General features: G+C 41.5%; 1 protein-coding gene across 1 annotated transcript in view; it reads right to left on the reverse strand.

Annotated features, from left to right (window-relative positions):
- LOC306888329 (ryanodine receptor 1-like) overlaps window positions 1-22,640 on the reverse strand; it is a 136,839-nt gene that overhangs the window by 92,830 nt on the left and 21,369 nt on the right. Inside the window, exons 2-9 of the mRNA XM_079446545.1 lie at window positions 21,008-21,127; window positions 19,354-19,455; window positions 12,886-12,906; window positions 10,165-10,239; window positions 9,989-10,067; window positions 671-783; window positions 480-579; window positions 254-350 (exon numbers count right to left, since the gene is read on the reverse strand). Coding sequence (XP_079302671.1) covers window positions 254-350; window positions 480-579; window positions 671-783; window positions 9,989-10,067; window positions 10,165-10,239; window positions 12,886-12,906; window positions 19,354-19,455; window positions 21,008-21,127 — 707 coding nt within the window. The remainder of the gene's footprint in view (window positions 1-253; window positions 351-479; window positions 580-670; window positions 784-9,988; window positions 10,068-10,164; window positions 10,240-12,885; window positions 12,907-19,353; window positions 19,456-21,007; window positions 21,128-22,640) is intronic.

Genomic DNA, 22,640 nt, shown 5'->3' on the forward strand with positions numbered 1-22,640 from the left:
CAAATCAATGCTGTTCTTGTGAACTTTCTATACATCAAAGAATACAAAAAACAGTTCCACAAATATAGATTACAGTATATATATATATATATATATATATATATATATATATATATATTACAGTATATAGACAGACAGACAGACAGACAGACAGACAGACAGACAGACAGACAGATAGATAGATAGATAGATAGATAGATAGATAGATAGATAGACAGACAGATAGACAGATAGATAGATATTCTTCTCTTACTTGCGCTGCTCCTCTCCCTGATCAGGTGTTGAGATGGCCAGACACTCATCCATGTGACCATGAAACAATCTTAAGACATGACCTCCGGTTAAGTACCCTGAAAAGATCAAATATAAAGACCAGAACACAGTCAGATAGGTTACATTATCTCTACAAATTACAGATATATTTCAGAACATCTTGGTTTTATTTGATTGGGAATTTTCTGTATTTGCTGAACACTTACCCTCTGCCAGCTCACAGCCTGAGCAGACTGGATTCATGTTCCATAAGGTCTGCATAAAGGAGGCATCTACCATCAGGTCCCCGCTGGCGTATGACAGATGCTGCAATAGATATCACAGACACCAGCTGTCAGCTGCACAGAGAATCATGTTTGATATTATTATTAGGTCACTAAGGATCTAAAAGTCTTACTAGGTATCTCTCTGATGACACGCTAACCAGGATAAGGTCATCTCCTACCCTGACCTTCTCACCCTCTGACCTCTGCTTGGATGCAGGATGGATGGTCCACCAACAAGCTTCCCCTGAACATATAGAGACGCAAAAAATGTGTCCAGTAAAAATAAATCAATTTAATTCAATTCAATTCAAAATACATATTATTACAGATACTGCTATGATCTAAACAAATGCATACAAATGTAGGTTTAATAAGACAATGTGACTCTTGTGATGTGTGGGTATTGTTTGTGTAAATGTTTCCGTGTTGGATGTTCTTGTCTGTCTTTTTATTCTCAAGTGTGCATAACCAGAGAGCTGATTGTCATTGAGGTGCACCAGCACTCAATGTGTTTCATGGTGATATAAATGTGCCATTTGCAGACTGTGGAGGAGACGGTGGGAGACAGACATTCGTTAGCTTCACCATCTGGTTCACACTGTTCAGACAATACTCTTCTTCCAGGGTTGCTATAGTGGGATCGGAGTCCATCGGACATTGCATTGTTGTTGCTTTTCGAATCCCTGAAGTCTGGGGTTCGATAGTGAACTGTCAATAAATGTGATGCTACAGGGTGCTCCCGTCAACCCTGCTATATTTGCATTTTACAGTTGTAAATTGTAACACTGTTCATATAATATTATTGTAAATTATGCATATTTCAAATGCAATTGTCATTTACGATTGTACATATAATAATAACAAGATAAAAAAATCTATTTATAATATTAATAATAATAGATTTATAATATAATATATTATTATTGTTTAGTTTATTGTATTTTATTAGTACTACAAAATAAATAAATGAGGTCAGGTTTACATTATTACTAGTGCTGTCAATCGATTAAAAATTTAATTAATTAAAACTAATTAATCACACATTTTTCTGAAATAAATTGCGATTAATCCCACCTAACATTAAAGTTTTAAATATACTTTTATATTGCAATAATTTCACATTCAATCTTCAAATTAATGTACAAACAACATAAAGACAGTATATTTTTTATATTTGTTTAATGGCATATTTGTTTTTGACTGAAGGCCAGTATCACTGATTTCTCTATAAAATTGCAACCCCCCCACCCATATTTAACCATTGACTATAGCCATTCAATATTACAGTATAATTGAGAGCTATTAATTTTTAAATTTATTAGACTTTAAAAAAATTACTTCTGATTTAAGTGAACTTAAAACAATCTTCACATAAACCCATTATAATAAATGTCATATTTACGTGTGCCCTTCAGCAGAAATATACAGAAATTGAAATTGAAGTTATCAAACACTAAATTATAAATGAATCCTTAAAGCTTTAAAAGTTATTTTTTCTTTGTCCTTTGATTAAATGAACAAAATGGCGCCGATGATGGCAGCTACTGTGCGTTGCTCTCCAGTGTTTGTACTGTTTTTATTTGTTTTTCCTGTTTTTTGTTTTTCAAATACGATCAGTTTTACCAGGGATGACCTGCTGAACATTCGGCAGAACACAACACAAAATCTTTTACCGGATTTATATTTTTCGGACGTTTTGCTGGACATTGTTGTTGGCGGAGCTGTAGCTCTGGTCAAACGCTACAGGAGGCGCCGACGGGGGAAGAGAGCCGGAGTGCTCGTGAAGTGCTCTGGAGAATCAACACCTGGCATACGACTTGAACGACTTTTATTGTCGTTTTGAAAGATCACCCCACACCCGCCCTGAACACCTCTCCACACAACCATTCACACCTCCAGCAACCCCTCTCTCCCCCACATCTACGATTCAAATCAGTGAAGAAGATGTGTGCCAGGTCTTCAGGAAGAACACAAGAAGTCTTCACACACTAAAGCTTGGTAAATTCACATCCAACACCCACACCATCAGAACCGGAGCTCCTCAGGGCTGCGTTCTCTCCCCACTGCTCTTCTCCCTCTACACCAACGACTGCACATCTAAAGACCCCTCTGTCAAGCTCCTGAAGTTCGCAGACGACACCGCACTGATCGGCCTCATCCAGGACGGTGACGTGTCTGCTTACAGACAGGAGGTTAAGGAGCTGGCTGTCTTGTGCAGTCTTAACAACCTGGAGCTTAACACGCTCAAAACTGTGGAGATGATAGTGGACTTCAGGAGAAACCCCCCTGCTCCCCCCCCCCACTCACCATCATGAACAGCACCGTGACCTAGGCCAACCCTAGGCTCCACCCCTGCGTTAATTGCGTTAAATATTTTTAACGCGTTAAACTGAAAAAATTAATCGTCTGCATTAACACACTAATTTTGACACCACTAATTATTATATAATACAACAATAATAATAATGATTAATATTGTTAGGTATAGATTATTATTATTAATAATATTAATAATAAATAATGTCAGGGTTATATTATTATTATTATTATTAATAATAATAATAATAATAATGTCAGGTTTACACTATTATTATTATTGTTGTTGTTGTTGTTAATATTGTTATTATTATTATGTAGTTGTTGTTATTAAAGGGGTCATTGGATGCAAAATTCACTTTTCAAGTTGTTTGAACATACAGTATCTTTCGAAAGTATTCATACCCCTTCATTTATTTTCACGTTTTATGTTGCAGCCTTATGTTAAACTGCTTTAAATTACTTTTTTCCACATCAATCTACACTTCATACACTATAATGGTAAAGCAAAAAAAAAAGAAAAAAGATTTTTAACATCTTTGCAAATTTAAAAAACTTGATTTCATTGCATAAGTACTCATACCCTTATCTGGGACAGTTGGAATTTAGCTCAGGAGCATTCATATTGCTTGTAGGTGTTACTTAGACTTTGAGTGAAGGCAACATGTGGAAAATACAATTGAATGGGTATGATTTGGAAAGGCACGCATGTCTTAATAAAAGGTCCAACAGCTGATAATGCATATCAGAGCAAAAACCAAGCCTTGGGGACAAACAAACTGTCTGTAGAGCTAAGAAACCCCAAGCCACACATCTGGGGAAGAGTTCAGAAAAAAAGTCTGCTTCACAGAAGCATGTAGTCTCTGTTACCCTTAATGGAAGAAGCTTGAAACAACCAGGATTCTTCTTAGAGCTGGCCTCCTGGCCAAACTGAGCAATTTATGGAGAAGGGCTTTGGTTAGAGTGGTGACGAAGAACCTGATGGTCACTCTAGTTGAGCTCCATGATCATATGTGGAGATAGGAGAAATCTACAGAAGGACAAACATCACTGCAACACTCCACCGATCTGGGCTTTATGGCGGTTTGGTGGATCCTCTCCTCAGTGAAGACAAAAGAAAACACACTTGGAATTTACAAAAAAGCACCTAAAGGACCCTCAGACTCTAAGAAACAAGATTCTCTGGTCTGATGAACCTCAATTCTAAGCATCATGTTTGAAGGGAACCAGTTCTGCTCATCACCTGCAGAGTACCATCCCAAAAGTAAAGTGTGCTGGTAGCAGTGTTGGGTGTAATTAAATTACTTATCCACTGAAAAAGTAAAGTAAGGGATTACTGTTAATTTTTAGGTAATTTAATTACAGTATTTTTTACAGCTTTAACCCTCCGCGTGCTCACTCTCAGATTTTCCTGATTCACAGAGAAACCTTAAATACTCAGATACTTATAAGACTAAAATCAATAGAATCTAAAAAGCTTGAAGTGTCTACTTTTAAATTAACAAATTCAAATCAAAAACTAATATTTCTGATTATGTAATCCCTATGAAAGTAAAGATATGTACAGTCTTTCTGGTATCTAAAAGCTTGAAGTTTCTACTTTTAAATTAACGAATTCAAATTGAAAACGAATATTATCTGATTATTTAATCTGTATGAAACTAAAGTGAGGTACAGTCTTTCCCGTATCTAAAAGCTTGAAGTTTCTACTTTTGAATGAACGAATTCAAATCAAAAACGAATATTATCTGATTATGTAATCCGTATGAAACTAAAGTGAGGTACAGTCTTTCCCGTATCTAAAACCTTGAAGTTCTACTTTTAAATGAACGAATTCAAATAAAAAACGATCCCTGATTATGTAATCTGTATGAAAGCGAGGTACAGTCTTTCCCGTATCTAAAAGCTTGAAGTTATACTTTTAAATGAACAAATTCAAATCGAAAACGAATATTATCTGATTATGTAATCCCTATGAAAGTAAAGCGAGACCAGTCTTTCCCATATCTGAAAGCTTGAAGTTTCTACTTTTAAATGGCCGAATTCAAATCGAAAACGAATATTCCTGATTATGCAATCCGTATGAAACTAAAGCGACAGTCTTGTATCTGAAAGCCTGAAGTGTCTACTTTTAAATGAACGAATTCAAATCGAAAACGAATGTTATCTGATTATGTAATCTGTATGAAACTGAGGTAGGCCTACAGTTTTTCCTGTATCTGAGCTCATTATATGCAGTCACCTGCATGCAAACGCCCTCACCTAGATACAAAAAATAATAATTTAAAAACAAAAAAAATCAAGATTAATTTAATTTTCATAATTTTTGTAAGAAGACCTACTATGAGGAATTTACCTCATAAGAACAGCGCGATCTGACATGGCTATATTCAGCAGAAAAGATCATTTCTGTCATTTATTCTTACCTACATTGGTTAAGTGGTATTTTTACATAAACCTGTACGGATTTTACTAGTTGGGCTTTTCCTGAACATCTTGCCAAACTGAAATGTATTGTTTAACTTTTAAGCTTTTTTGTTATTCAGATATTTTGCACAGTATTTCTATTTGTTAACCAAATGTTAAAATGTATATTTTTAAGTATTACAGTTGTTTTACAGCTAAAAGGCTAAACTATTCTATGTTTGACTCAAATTGAAAGAATAACGGGTTTAATTTCTATTAAGGTTTATATGGATTTTAAGATGTAGCCTAATTAGCGATTTTAATAATTAAGTTACTTATTGAGTAACTAAGTTACTTTTCAGACAGAGTAATTAGTAAAGTAATTTAAATACAATATTGAGGAAGTAATTAGTAACTGTAATTAATTACTTTTTGAAAGTAACTTACCCAACACTGGCTGGTAGCAGCCTCATGCTGTGGGGCTGTTTTTCAGCAGCAGGGCCTGAGGGACTCATCAGAATAGAAGAAAAGCTCAATGCACCAAAATATTGAGATAGCCTTAATGAAAACCCAGTCCAGAGCATTCAGAACCTCAGACTGGGCAGAAGGTTTACCTTCCAACAGGACAGTGACCCTAAACACACAGCAAGAGTGGCTTATAGACAACTCTATGAATGTCCTTGAGTGGCCCAGCCAGAGCCTGAGCTTGAACCCATTAAAATATTTCTGGAGAAACCTGAAAATGTGCGTCTGCCCCCATCCAACCTGACAGAGCTTGAGAGGTGAGGAGAAGAATAGCACATAATTGCCAAATACCGATGAACAAAGCTTGTCGCATCAAACAAAAAAGACTTAAGGCTGTAAAGGTGCTTCAGTTAAATATTTAGTTAAGGGTATGAATAGTTATGCAATGAACTTATTTCAGTTTTTTTTATTTGTAATTAATTCACAAAGTTGTGACAATTCTGTTTTTGCTTTGTCAATATGGTGTATGGAGTGTAGACTGATGTAGAATTTTTTTTTAAATTTAAAGCAGTTAACATAAGGCAGCAACATAACAAAACGTGAAAAAAATGAAGGGGTATGAATACATTCGCAAGGCTCTGTAAATGTGTGTTGAAAGTGTGTATACACATCCATCCTATAATGATAAAAATGACCCCAGTGTTTTTTTTTTATTATTCCTATTCCTAATCAGGCTGTTCTGAGATTCTCGTCAGAATGACGTAGTTCTATACAGACCGCTACCATGATTGACAAGGCCGTCTTACCTTAGACCCACCCTGAGTGAGCTGAGAGCTGTCCACCATTGTGTCACTAGGGCTTTTCACACTTGAAATTGTTAACCCTGGGTAAACCTAAACCCCGGATAAACGGAATCGTAATTATCGTAATCACGTTTCGATCATAATAATATTAAATCACTGCTCATAATATACCTGGGTTTAACTGTTAATCCTGGGTATTCATTAACAGACGTTTCACATTGTACATTCCTAAACCCTGGGTTAACGTTCTTATTCGCATATTTGCTGTGTCACTGTCGCTGATTGGACGAACAGCAGGCAACCTGTTTACACGGCATTTCCGCATCTTGCTAATTATTAAAAAATTATGTCGCCGCGTAGATGTTTAGCCCTTGTAAGCCTACTGAGACGCAAAAAGGCAAGAAAACAAAGACAAATGTCCAAGAGAAAGAAAACTTGTCCAATTTGTCTTGAATATTTTTTTCTGACCATAGTTGTAAAAATAATTCAGTCTCCTCGTCACTCCAGTTCACACGCTTTCCGTCGTTTGACATTTCTTACTTTTGAAGTTCTTACTTTACGTTACTTTTCACTTTTTTCACTACTGACCTGCTGCTGTTTACAACACACGCGTTTCGTGACGTACGCCTCGCCGCTCAATTTCCAAGCATCCAGCAGCAACAAGCAAACACCGCTCCGTTTCACACTGAACAAACTTAGCACCGCAATGCGGGTTTAACACCGCAAATGCGGTGTTAACCCTGCTCCGGAGCAGGGTTTCATAACCCCGGGTAAAATGCGGTGCTAACACCGCTTTCAAATTACAGGTGTGAAACTTTACTTTACTTTACTTTACTTTACTTTTGTCATTTACCAGACGCTTTTGTCCAAAGCGACTTACAAATAAGAAAAAGTAACTAAAACTAAAAAGTTACAACTCTATAAATACTATCTACCCACATATTTAAGAAAATAAAGAAATTAAATAAAATTAACACATGCATATAACAACAACATTTCAATAATAAACATATCAATGAAAAAATTAAATAAAAAGCTACTACTATCCCTTGCCGGTGTCCCTGCCCGGTGGAGTCGCACGGTAGAGTCGATGGTCTTTACACTCTTTGGTCTTCACACTAAGAGGGCTTCACACGACGACTGCCGCGACCGCTGCCGCGGTATAATAACCTTTATTATACCAAACCAACAAATGATCATTTCAATTCAGCTGGACCCACTTTCCTGTTTATCAACTACAAATGGCCAAGCAAGTGCACACACTGACAAGATACACGATACAGTACGAGACCAAACGCGATTTCAGCAACTCTCATCCTAGTAAACAAAATAAGCGTTTCCTAGCAACGGCAAATGCGCTAAACACTGAGACAAGTAAATACACTTACGAGCTGATTTTAAACTTCCGCTGATAGACTGCTTCTCTTAAAGACCACTTCATTACACTGCCTTCTGCTGGCGCTTGAACCCACTTTCCTGTTTATCAACTACAAATGGCCAAGCAAGTGCACACACTGACAAGTGTCGTTCACTGACGTGTGAAACGCGTCTTTACCCGGGGTTAAATGCGGTGTTTAGAACGTAGATAACCCGGGGTTAAGCATAGTGTGAAAAGCCCTATTATGTCTCAGATTAAGCGATTGGAGTGCTTTGTTGTTGGATGTAATAATGAATATAGCAGTCACCATTTACTCCTGACATCTGAACCGCTGAAGACGCAGAGGATTAATGTTACTTTTGCTTTGAAGTGAATGCGCCGATCCCCGATCTGCCTAAATGCGTCTATGTTCACGCAAATAATTCGTGATCCAGCTTCATCTACAGAAGAAGTGAGTATAACGTTTTCTTATGAATCTTGATTTTTATAATTCTTAATAACGTGCTAGTTAGCCAGTTTCGCGGCTAAAGTAAACAGTACAGCTCATCACCCCATGGAAGAGATGGCATTCTCGTTTTGCTCTCAGCGAAGGCGGTCGCATTTTTCTTCCCTCCCTACCCTTATCTCCCCTGCTTGCTCTCTCGTCTTGTCCTTGTCTAACACTCAAGAGACTCTCTCTGCACTATTCTACAAAACCGAAATTATGGATCTGATCAACTGGTCTCTTAACGCAATTGACACCATCTTCTCGACTAGAAGTTTGGGATCGGGAGAACCCAAGTGTCCTGCTGGGACTTTCGCAGCTGGCTACACGATGGACGCATGGGAGAGGTGGCGGGTCGTGTGTCTGGCGGCTCTTTCCGTGGAGGACATTGAAGACATCTACCTATTCGGAACCATGATAACTGGGTTTCTGCTGTTTGGATTAGGCGTTGCCCTGAGTTATCGGAGAATTCAGGAGACGGGAACAGCTGTCCAAAACCTCACAAGGCTGCCCGTCATGATTGAAGCAGTTGGCAGAGCGGTCGGCTCTGAGACAGAGACTATTAACCGCAATATGGATTCGATCACGGCTAAGCTCTCGGCTTTGGAAAGGAAAATTGATGGACAAGGAGATCAGAATGGACAATGAGAATAGCTGTGAAATTAGAAGGCAGCTGTTCGCCCAAAGACCAAACAATCTTATCTCTTTTCGGCTTCCCAAAACAACAGAACAGCTTGGCAAGGTTGCTCTGGAATCTAACTCCCCGGATGAATGCTGCAGGGAGACGCTCTTTCTTCCCTCCTCCCTCAACAAACACCTTGTGATTGTCGAGCGTTTGGGTTCCGGCCAAGGTCGTTTCCATGGCAATTGCTGTGTCGCACCACAATCTGCGGACTGAGACAACTTGTTTGGAGTGCCAGCGCGGCGGATCTCTAGGCACATGAACTTACACATACACACACTCATACGCTCATACATACAGATATTCATTCACCTCCCACTACCCCCATCCAACGCCTTTGCCGCTTCTTCCCGTCAGTCTGATAACGGGTCTGTGTTAGCGCTGTAATGGCTGCAGACCAGATGGCTGTTCGTCTGAACTGGATTATTCTCTGCAAGTTGTGTGTTCCTGTATTGACTGTGCTCTATGCTGGGGTTTTTTGTCTGTTCTCACACTGTACTCCCGTTCAGGAGCATAGTGTGAAGATTATTTTTTTCTCCTTTCTTTCCTCATGTTGTGCTGTATTCTTCTTCTCTATTGCATTTCGTTGCCTTGTACCTACATGTGCAATGACAATAAATTGAATCCAATCCAATCCAATCCAAGAGAGGGGCGGGGCGAGCGGAACTCATTAGCATTTAAAGCAACATGGACTAAAAAGTGGCTTGATGAAAACAGAGCTTATATTGACAGGGTAAAGAAGGTGTTTTTTACACTACAATTGAGAAATATTAACAAAGTATGTTATAGACTTGACCCTAAAGAATCATATCAATTTGTGGAAAATGGGCATCCGATGACCCCTTTAAGCTCAAGAAAAAGAAATACAACCAGGAAAACACATAATAAACCACTAGTACTACTAAAAACATGTACCTGTAGAATCCTCTTGCAGGCCCACATCAAAGGCCAGCTTGTCTGTGAGTGAACGTGATGTCGTCAAGCAGCTGAGATACTGTAATTTAGGACAAAAAAAATGAGTCTCCTTAAAATTAGTGCCATCACATTAAACATCAGTTAATAATGAAAAGGACCCGTCATGCATCCCTCACCATGCTAGAGTGGTAGTGTCTCAGGAGGATGGCGTGGCCATAGAGCAGCGTTCGGTGTCCCCCTCCCTGAGATGACTGGAAATTGAGGAATAACAGAGAAAATAAAGTTAAAACAACCTATTTGTCCTCAAATAGTGCTGTAAGGACTCAGCAAAGTGGACAACGTTGGATGATAAACGCCAGTGTTTTACATAGGAAAGGGCTCCACCGTTTTCACATGGCGACAACAGTGAGACATAAGAGGTAAACTGAAAACAAAAACTGTTATGAATGGACAGAGGGATAAATTACTAGAGATTTTCTTTACATACTGTAAGTTCACATTCACAGGAAGTGGGTTACAGTACCATGGAGAGAGCATACATAAGTACAGAAACAACCAATGAACAGAATTGTCAACGAGTCAAAGGTCACATTCAGCCGTCAAGAGGGAAACAAACACATCCTGTGGACGGCTTACCTTTTCTCAACATCCAGAAAGGATTAAAAGCAAGAGAAAACGATTATTGTTGCTATTAGTGAGTTTTGTCTATAGTCTCATACCATTTATGAGTATGAATACATAAGCGAGAGAGAGAGCACACCATAGCAGTCCTTAAAGAGACGATTCTCCCAAAAAAGAAAATTCGAACATTGTTTATCAATCTTATGTTGCTTCAAATCCATTTTTGGATCACAAAAGGACATTTTTTTTTATAATGTACAGAAGAAAGTCATAGGTTTGGAACTACATAAGGGTGAGTAAATCATCCCAGAACTGTAATTTTTGGTTGAATTCACCACAACAGCTGTGTCCATCTAGAATGGGTCAGCATGTTATTTCTTCGTTTGCCTGTCTACATTAGAACTGGCTCAGGCGTCTTCTCAGCTGCCCATGTGTCAGCTTTTTAATAAAAGCAAAAACAAAAATGTTAAAGATAAACCTAATTTTACATATTTTAAACTAAAACTGCCATGGTAATAACCTACAGGAAGGTTCTTGAATGCCTTGAAAATATTTATTCCTACTATAAATTGAATAGGTACATGTAATTTAAATAAATAAAAAACAAATAAATAAATAAATAAAATGAAATCAGATAGATAGATAGATGGATGGATGGATGGATGGATGGATGGATGGATGGATGGATGGATGGATGGATGGATGGATGGATGGATGGATGGATGGATGGATGGATGGATAGATAGATAGATAGATAGATAGATAGATAGATAGATAGATAGATAGATAGATAGATAGATAGATAGATAGATTTAAAATAAATAAATAAAAATATATGATTGTTTAAAATTATTTTACCATAGTGTCTTGGTTAACTCTGTCTCTTTAGTATGCAGAAAGAGCATCACCTGGAAACTTGAAAGCACTTTGTGCATTTTATCAAAATCTACCTAAAATATTTATAATTTTAAATACAATCTATATTTTTTATAAATGTTACCAATTTATTTTTCCATACGCTGAAATGGTTGCAAGGTTTATTTGAGGTCTTTATGGTATGCTGATGTCTTAGCTATTATGATCAGAACCTGTGGGGTAATGATTTGAAAATATCATTATGCTCTGAAAAATAATTGAAGAATATTGGTCAAATTCAGGCAAATGAAGTAATGTTATTTTTTTTTAAATCCACAAATCAAATGATTTTAGACATTTTCTCAGCTGGTTTGTATAATTTAGTACAATCACCCAATCATGGAGCCAATGAGGTGAGGTGAGGTGAGATGAAGAGGTTGATGTTAGCATAAGTGATTATATTACTAAGGAGGTTAGTAGTGAAAAGAAAAACAAAAATTGGGCTGATTGTTTTCCAGATAAGCATCTCCAAATGAGTTTGTATGAGATTTTCTCTATGGATCTGAAGCCCATAGAACCTGCTAGCTATTTATTATTTGTTTGCTTATTTGTTTGTGGATCCGAGAGCTTTCTGACCCTTCATAGACAGCAACGCAACTACCATGTTAGTAAGGACATTGTTAAAATGTGACATCAGTGGTTCAACCGTAATTTTATGAAGCTAAAAGTATACTTTTCGTGAGCAAAGAAAACAAAAATAAAGACTTTATTCAAAAATCCTTCTCTTCCGTGTCAATCAACGTGCATTCAAGTGTTTTCTGGGCCTTGAACGTGTTCGTTGCGTTGCTTTCTATACAGGGTCAGAAAGCTCTTGGATTTCGTCAAAAATATCTTAAGTTGTTTTCTGAAGATTAACGAAGGTCTTACGAGTTTGTAATTACACAAGGGTGAGTAATTATTGAATTATTGAAATTTTCATTTTTGGGTGAACTATCCCTTTATAACCTGGAAATATGTGTGGCCCACATCATGCTTATCATCTTTCATGTTAGCTAGGAATGAGTGTTAGGGTTGTGGGCCGTCCGCTGAAGATCCTATCCTTAACCAGGATTCAGTGACACTGAGCTCATCTTACACGCTGGAATGCTCTCTCTCTCTCTCTCTTTCTTACAAATGTACACACTTATACACACGGACGAGGTGTCATTTGAAATGCCATTTGGATAGCAAATGGGATTCCATCTCCAAACAAACCAGACAAAGAGAGGAAGAGATGACAGCGGTCAAAGTTCAGACAGAAGTAAAGGTTTAGGGGTGAAGAAGAGCTACAGCATTATTTCATCCACACCGGACACTGAGTAGGAGACGTAGGTACAGAGGAGAGGAAGGGTGCTGAGGTTACGATGAGACATGAGACATACCCATTTATCCAAATCGACTGCCTAAAGTTGGCAGGAAAGGGAGGCGAAGGGTCAGGAGAGAGACAAAAAGTACAGGAAATTAAGTTACACTAACAAATCTACACTCCAACACCAGAACATACCTCTAATAAACTGGCTTTTAGATGACCCCATGCACCCAAATATAACAAAAGAGACAAGGATTAAAATTAAGAGCAGCAAAATACTGTTGGTGTAGATCCAACAAATATGTGACTCTGGACCACAAAACCAATAATAAGTAGCACGGATATACTTGTAGCAATAATCATTTGTGCCAAAAATCATTTGGATACTAAGTAAAGATCATGTTCCATGAAGATATTTTGTAAATTTTCTACTGTAAATATATCAAAACTTAATTTCTGATTAGTAATATGCATTGCTAAGAACTTCATTTGGACAACTTTAAAGGAGATTTTCTCAATATTTGGAATTACATTTTTTTTTTTGCGCACCCTGAGATCGCAGATTTTCAAATAGTTGTATCTTGGCCAAATATTGTCCTATCCTAGCAAATACATCAATGGAAAGCGTATTTATTCAGCTTTCAGATAATGTATTGTGACGCCTGTCCCGAGAGCCTATCAGCGTCGCCCTGGCAACCGAGGAGAAACACCTGCTCCTCGTCACGGCGGGCTGATCGGACCCAGCTGCCGCGGCTTATGGGAGCGCTTTATAAGCCGCGAGAGGACAGAGGACGGTGAGCAATGCCTCCAGCAAGTACAGCCGTTAATGTGTGTTTTCTTGTGCCTCACAGACAGCTCTGGATAGCCGTTCAGCCCGCCACCTGCACGAAGTCACCGAGCACATCACGCAGAGGGGAAGAAGGACGCCAACACCCGAGAGGAAGAAGACACCGCGCACCACGACAAGCACATTTCCGGCACTGTTCACTTTATTCAATAAATTGACCCTCCGGGGAATTTTCTTCACCCTGCACGGTTGTGTGATTCTTCAGCCCGTTACACTGGTGGAGAATGCGCGCATGAGACTGAAGAATCACCGCCACCCACGGGAAAAAACCGGACTAACTTTTTTTTCTCTGTTTCCCCGTTGGTTTATGGATTCAGGCGGCGACTCCTCCCCAGCCATGGAAGAGCTCTTGAAACACCTGACCGAGGTCAGCATCCGACAGCAGCAGATTGTCGAGCACATGGCGGCCCGTCAGGGAGAGACCAAGAGGGAGATGGCCGCTCTGCATGCTGCCGCCGTCCCGCGGGTCCCGCCAGCTGATACGCGAGTGCAGGCGACCCAGCTGTTGCCGAAGATGACCGGCCACGACGACGCGGAGAATTATTTAAAAATGTTTGAGGTCGTCGCGGAGCGAGAGGGATGGCCACGAGAGGATTGGGCGCGGATCCTGGCCCCTTTGCTAACAGGAGAACCCCAGCAAGCCTATTTCTCGATGCCTCTATTTCCAGTGACGCATATGAGGACTTGAAGAGGGAAATCCTGGCCCGTGTCGGCCTATCCCCGATCGCGGCGGCCCAATTGTTTCATGGTTGGCAATATGATGGGAAGGTGCCAGCCCGCGCCCAGGCCGCCGAACTGTCCCGCCTGGCACAACACTGGCTCCTCGCGGGAAATCCCGGCGCGTCGCAAGTGGCTGAACGCGTCGTCGTGGACCGGTTCCTACGGGCCCTGCCACGCCCACTTTGGCAAGCGGCGGGAATGCGGAACCCGCGCACCGTGGGAGAGGCGGTGGAAGCTGTCGAGCTGGCCGAGGCAACCCTGCGACAGGAGGGTGGGGAGAGAGCTTCGCCGTTTCCCCGGAGGGTGTACCAGGAGCGACGCGCGCCAGAGGGGCCCCAACGAATGGTGAGCAGGCCAGCGGTTCCCGGCAACCAGGATGAACCCATGCCAACGGAACCGAATCGCTCCCCTACTCGGACCTGGCTAGCCGGCTGTGCAGTACATCGGGAACCCCCGCAGGAAGCTCGACACGCCCGCGTCAGGGTCAATGGGCGCCCATTCCAGGCGCTGTTGGATACGGGGAGCGCAGTCAGTCTAGTCTCACCGGCGGTGTTACCCCCACGGAGTGACTCAAAGGCGAGGATGGCCATCAAGTGCGTGCATGGCGACACGCACCAGGTACCAACCCGACGTGTGGCCATCTCGGCAAAACCCGGTACCTGGCACATAGAAGTGGGGATCGTAAAGGACCTGCCAGTCCCCGTGCTCCTGGGCCGAGATTGGCCAGGCCTGGAACGCTGTCTTGCCTCCACTGCACAGACGGCTAGCGTTGCCGGGAACCGCCCAAGGCGAGAGCCCAGCCATAGTCGCCGCCAACCACCCGTCCTCCTGACGACGGAACAGCGCCCGCGATGGTGAGTCTTTCCCCCCCGCTTCTAACCTATTCTTTGATGTATTCCAGCAGGTAAAAGGGGGTGGGGACTTCGCCAAGGAGCAACGGGAGGACGAGCGCCTGAAACATTGCTGGGCTCAAGTGCGGGTGGTCGAAGGAGAGGACGCTCAACCATCGCCACATCCGACCCCCCACTTCATAGTGCAAAGTGGCCTGCTTTACTGTGTCGCACAGTGGAGAGGGGAGGAAATGAAGCTGCTGGTGGTCCCAAAAGGGAACGATACTGGAGCTCGCCCATTCACACCCCATGGCTGGCCACCTGGGGGCGGACAACACTAGCCGACGGATCCGTGATCATTTCCACTGGCCAGGACTGGATGGGGACGTGAAAAGGTTTTGCCAAGCTTGCCCTGAATGTCAGCGTACCTCCCCTCGACGCCCTCCACCCTCTCCCCTCATTCCGCTACCGGTTATTGGGGTCCCCTTTGAGCGAATCGGGATGGACCTGGTAGGGCCTTTGCCGAAGTCAGCCCGGGGACATGAACACATCCTAGTCATCGTGGATTATGCGACCCGGTACCCTGAGGCCATCCCCCTACGGAAAGCCACCACCAAGACGATCGCCCAGGAGCTTTTCCTGTTGTGCAGCCGGGTCGGCATACCAAAGGAGATATTGACCGACCAGGGCACGCCATTCATGTCCCGGATGATGAAGGACCTCTGTCGCCTCCTACAGGTGAAACAGCTCCGCACCTCCATCTACCATCCTCAAACCGATGGGCTGGTCGAGAGATTTAACCAAACGCTAAAGCAAATGCTTCGTCGAGTGGCTGCGGACGACCACAGGAGTTGGGACCAGATGTTACCGTATGTGCTTTTCGGTATCCGTGAAGTCCCCCAGGCCTCCACCGGATTCACCCCCTTCGAACTGTTGTTCGGGCGACAGCCCCGGGGCTTGCTCGATGTCGCCAGGGAGGCCTGGGAACAGCAGCCAACCGCCCATCGGTCCACGATCGAGCACGTGAAGGAGATGAGGGAGCGGATCGAGCGCGTCATGCCCTAGTCCGGGAGCAGCTGGCTAAGGCCCAAGAAGCTCAGCGTCGGAACTACGATCGGGCGGCCCAACCACGGGAGTTTAAGGTCGGAGATTATGTGTTGGCGTTGGTACCCTCGTCCGCCTGTAAATTCCTGGCAAAGTGGCAAGGCCCCTACGTCGTCACAGAAAAGGTCGGTCCGGTCACCTACAGGGTCCGCCAGCCGGGGCGTCGGAAAGAAACTCAAATCTACCATATCAACCTGCTGAAACGATGGGTTGGAACAGGGCCCCAGCTAGTGGCCCTCACCACTTCCACTCCTGTGGTTGTAGACATGAGCCCCCATTTGTCGGCCGCCCAGAAGACGGAGCTTCACCATCTGGTCGGTCAATTCTCGGATGTGTTCTCTCCTCTCCCCGGGCGGACTCAAGTCCTCCATCACGACATCCGCACTCCCTCCGGAACCGTCATAAGGCAGAGGCCCTACAGAATCCCGGAGGCCCGGAGACAGACCGTCGAGGAGGAAGTCCAGGAGATGCTGAGGTTAGGAGTAATTGAGCCCTCCCGCAGTTCCTGGTGTAGTCCCATCGTGATGCTCCCCAAGCCCGACGGCACCCTCCGGTTTTGTAATGACTTCCGCCGCCTAAACGAGGTCTCTGAGTTTGATGGATATCCGATGCCACGCGTCGATGAACTCCTAGATCGGCTGGGGAGAGCCCGGTACATTTCCACTCTGGACCTTACAAAAGGGTACTGGCAAGTACCGCTGACCGACCGGGCCAGACCGAAGACGGCGTTCTCCACCCCCAGTGGCCACTATCAATACCGGGTTCTCCCCTTCGGGCTGCACGGGGCACCGGCAACGTTCCAACGAATGATGGATATCCTGTTGAGGCCTCATCAGGAGTACGCAGCCGCTTACATCGACGACGTGGTAATTCACTCAGAGACCTGGGAAAACCACCTGGAGCGGCTCCGTAGGGTGCTCGGGGAACTGCGCCGGGCGGGGCTCACCGCCAACCCCAGGAAATGTCACCTGGCCCTACCCGAAACCAGGTACCTGGGGTATCTGGTCGGCCGGGGACTAGTACGCCCACAAGAGGACAAGGTGGCAGCCATCCACAACGCTTCCCGGCCGAGCACGAAAAAACAGGTACGGGCCTTTTTGGGGTTGGCAGGATATTATAGGTGCTTTATTCCTAACTTCTCCTCCTTAGCCACCCCATTGACAGACCTGACCAAGAAGGGGCGGCCGGAGACTGTGAGATGGGAGGAAGCAGAAGAAGAGGCGTTCCAAAGAATCAAAGCAGCCCTCACGTCGGAGCCAGTACTCGGTGCCCCCGATTTTAACCGCCCCTTCTTGTTACAGACGGACGCCTCCGACACCGGGTTGGGAGCCGTGCTCTCGCAAGTGCAGGACGGTGAGGAACACCCGGTGGTCTATATCAGCCGGAAGCTGTCCCCCGCCGAACAGCGGTCGAGAAGGAGGCGCTGGCAGTCAAGTGGGCAGTCCTGGAGCTAAAGTACTATCTCCTAGGACGGTCCTTCACACTGGTCACCGATCATGCTCCCATCCAATGGATGGCCCGTGCTAAGGACACAAACGCAAGGGTGACCCGGTGGTTCCTGGCGCTCCAGGACTTCCACTTTGACATGCGTCATCAGGCCGGCGCCGCCCACGCCAACGCAGACGGACTCTCCCGCATGGGGACAGCTTTCTCAGGTCTGTCAATGAGACTTCCTCCTCCAGCCCCAACCTCCCCCTTAGCCCGAGGAACCAGGACGACACTTAGGGGGGAGGAGTGTGACGCCTGTCCCGAGAGCCTATCAGCGTCGCCCTGGCAACCGAGGAGAAACACCTGCTCTCATCACAGCGGGCTGATCGGACCCAGCTGCCGCGGCTTAGGGGAGCGCTTTATAAGCCGCGAGAGGACAGAGGACGGTGAGCAATGCCTCCAGCAAGTACAGCCGTTAATGTGTGTTTTCTTGTGCCTCACAGACAGTTCTGGATAGCCGTTCAGCCCGCCACCTGCACGAAGTCACCGAGCACATCACGCAGAGGGGAAGAAGGACACCAACACCCGAGAGGAAGAAAACACCGCACACCAACGACAAGCACATTTCCGGCACTGTTCACTTTATTCAATAAATTCACCCTCCGGGGAATTTTCTTCACCCTGCATGGTTGTGTGATTCTTCAGCCCGTTACAGTATAAATATCAGTTTAAAAAAAACAGACCCTTATGACTGGTTTTGTGGTCCAGGGTCACATATTAAATAGAAAATGGATTTAAAACGTGGTCCAAAAGTCTGACAATACAATAAAAAAAAATCTATCAATCAGTGGTGTGTGGTGGTGTTCTGAAATAAGAAGGCAAAGTTCTCAAAGTTTTGTTTTTTTTTAAATCAAATTAACTTTTAACTATTTTTGAATTTTTGGGATCATCAGTCATGATTTCTCACTAAAAACTCTATCACTAAGTGTGTGAGTTGTTTACTCACTTTTTAAAATTAATCTTCGCACTAACGCCGTTTTATTGTTTGTTCAGACTGATTCGCGAAAACGTGCACAAACACAAGAGGCAGGATTTAACGCATGAACCAATCACAGCCAATCATAACTAGTCAAATCCAATCATTTCGCAATGGAGGCATTGCCTCCTCTCATGTGACTTTACCCCATTCATTCTCAATTCCCCCCCACCAAACTCACCACATGCTTTAGGGAGTCTGTTAAAACTCAATGGGCTCAGTGGAGGCGAGTGAGACGCGAACTCCCACTGTAACTTTATCTGCTGGTGTCGCTGATGGACAATGTTTCTTTAGAAAAATGAGCGATTTATGCAATTTTAATGTTATATCACTACTTTCTCACTTGGTTTAATTTTAAAACCACATTTTTACTATAAGTTTTCTGTATTAGCTCTACAGGCTACAGTTAACTGTATGTATTTGTAAATTGTAAAAGGATGTAATATTCTTTGTTCATCATTCCTTTTCTTTTTGACCCTCTGCTTTTCAAATTTCTCCCTGCTCTCCACCTCTCCATCCTTCTCTCTCTCTTTTTCTCTCTCTCTCTCTCTCTCTCTGCTTCATGGAAACTCTCACCTCGTTCATATCCACGGTGTTGGCCAGCATCTCCTGCAGGGCTCGTACTGACAGCGACTGCTCCAGTACAAAGGCACAGATTGCCAGATCAGGCGGCACATTCTGCAGACGAAGACAAAGAAACACACAAATGTTTGGACTCATGCATAATAAATGGATAAAAGAACAAATAAGGATGTTACACTGGCATCATAACCTTACAGACTCATGGGATCTTTAGGAAATAATGTTTATTGATGAAAAATGTTGACTGCTACATTTTGAACACCAAAATAAAAAAAAAATTGTGTGTGCTTTCACCAGTGCTTAAATATAAGCAGCACAGCACATTTTCTTTGTCTAAAAGCATGTACAATTAATTTCTGTACAAAGTAACAAAGCAAAACAATACAAACCAGCACAATAATAATTTAATAGAATTAATACTTTTATTAAAAATGTATAGAAGTTTATCTATCTATCTATCTATCTATCTATCTATCTATCTATCTACAACCCAAATTCCGGAAATGTTGGGGTGTTTTCTAAAATTTGAATAAAATTAAAACTAAAAGACTTTCAAATCACACGAGCCAATATTTTATTCACAATAGAACATAGAGAACATAAATGTTTAAACAGAGATATTTTACTTTTGAGAAAACTAAAATGTTTTTTGACCTTGGATGCATGTAAACCTGTTTTAGGAGACTCATAAAACAATATTAGCGACCTTAAAAATGGCATAATAGGGGCACTTTAAACATTTGTTATGTTCTCTATGTTCTATTATGAATAAAATATTGGCTCATGTGATTTGAAAGTCTTTTAGTTTTCATTTTATTCAAATTTAAAAAAACATCCCAACATTTCCGGAATTCGGGTTGCATATACAAAAGTATATAAAAATATATACAAAAGTTTGCATTATTCTACTTTTTAGTACTGAGTATTATCTCCCTGGCAAAAATGACTCTTGTGATATAAAATATGACAATACAATAATAATTTAATAAATGTAATACTTTGAATAAAAATATAAAAAAGATAATATATCTATCTATCTACAAAAGTATATAAAAATATATACAAAGGTTAGCATTATTGTACTTTTTTAGCACTGAGTATTATTTGCAGTTAAACAGTTAAAATAACTGTTGTGATATAGTAAAATAATCTGGTTTACTGGATATTGTAATAAGGAATATTGAAACATTAATAAAATAACATAATGTTAATAAAATGCCATATTTAAGTAAAAATACTTTTAGATCATTTAAAATATACAATAAAAATGTAATAATTTTAGTAAAAATATATACAAATTTAAATATATATGCAAAAGTTACCATTATTTTACATTTTTAGTAGAGTATTATTTGTCTGACAAAAACAATTGTGAAACAGCCAAAACATGTTTTGTAAACTTGATAATTGTAATGAGGAATATAAAAATTTATATAAAATGTAATATTTAAGTATTATTTGCCTTACAAAAATAACTGTCATATAGCTATTTTATATATTAATATATAGTTAATTATTATTAATAAAATAACTGCGATATAGCAAAAAAACATAATAGTTTGAAATAGTTTGTACTCCAGATATTTGTAATGAGGAGTGGCTTTCCTGTCCAGAATATCAACACCCTGACACTTTTTGAATACTATACCTGGGCATTTGACGTTGTCTCTAGAAAGCACAGACGGTTCCCGAAGCCTTCACAGGAAAGACATAGTTTGATCTGCTCCTTCAGAACAGTCGCGGTGCACTGGAGCACAACTTGGTCTTCCTGTGAGGCAGAGCAGGTTGTGAAAAAGGAAGAAAAAACAGAAGGAATACAAAGTGAGAGTATGAACAGAGCCACATGGCAAAGGTGACAACGACTTGTGACAATGGGGTCTAATAAATACTTATTCATAGTGAGACGTGCAAACATGTTGAATGATAACACACTGATTAGTGAGACACAAACACACACAAGGGCTGGTACATTCATAGCACAGCGTGTAAATACAGTAATAAACACACCCGCTTCCAAACACTATACACCTGTCACGTATAACATTCTCAGCTGTTCCCTCCCTTCTCCTCTCTCTCTCCAAACTCCTTTTCTCCATCATTTGTTCTCTGTCTCTCTCCTTCATATTTTACTGTGTCCTAGTGTTTTTTTCCTTCTTCTGCAACAGCACTTTTGTAAAAAAACTCAAACCTCTCTATTTATCTTCTACCCTCATATACAGTAGGTTTCAGAGAAGTTGTGTTTTTTTGCTGGCACATTCTGTCCCACAATCCCCTGCACAGAGGAAATGGGGCCAGTCTATCCTTTGTAAGGGCACAGAGGCCTTTAAAACTCCAGATGTTTATAGTCACTAAAACACATCTAGGAAGAAAGAAGATGGCTGTATATGATTGGTATTTAAGCCTTTGTCACTTAGGCTATATGGTCAATAATACAGTGCTTACTACTTATGGCCCATATGATGTGTCATATCCAGAGATTAAGCTATTTAATTTACAGAGATCACATTGACAATGATTTTAATAGTTGGTCACATTTTAGTGTTTTAAAGTAGACCGAATTGGACCATAAGGTAATAATGGGGCAGGATAAGCAGATATAGCCAGGTATAATCAAGTTATACCGTAAGTATAATCTGGAAGAAGGAACACTGTGTTTGTGTGTGTGTGTGTGTGTGTGTGTGTGTGTGTGTGTGTGTTTGTGTGTGTGTGAGAGAGAGAGAGAGAGAAAGAGAGAGAGAGAGAGAGAGAGAGAGAGAGAGTACAACCCTAATACGTTACAGGTATCTGAATTTTTTAAAAATAGAAAAACACTGGGTGATTCACACTCCTTGGACAAAATTCAAAAACCAGAGACAAAAGCAACCATCCAAAATGTATCATAAATGCTAATATTAAAAGTACAGGGTGGCAGATACCCAATATGTATTTTTGTCTTATTGTTTATGAAATTAATGTTTAAGGAACACATTTCACACAATATTTTTTTTAAATTCACAACAAATATATATGTGACCCTGGACCACAAAACCAGTCATAAATGTCAATTTTTCAATTATAATTATATTTTAAACCATTACATTTTACAGTGTTAATAAGTGTACAGTATTTACGTTTTCAGATTAACTTTATTTGAGTGTTAGATGACAAAATATTTACTAAAATGCAAAAAATAAAAATAAAAATAGCACAATTATAAACAGCCAAAACATGTTTTGTAAACTTGATAATTGTAATGAGGAATATAAAAATTTAAAATTCAAAAACCAGAGACAAAAGCAACC

Source organism: Barbus barbus (genome assembly GCF_936440315.1).
Source record: "Barbus barbus genome assembly, chromosome: 22".
Lineage (NCBI taxonomy): Eukaryota > Metazoa > Chordata > Actinopteri > Cypriniformes > Cyprinidae > Barbus > Barbus barbus.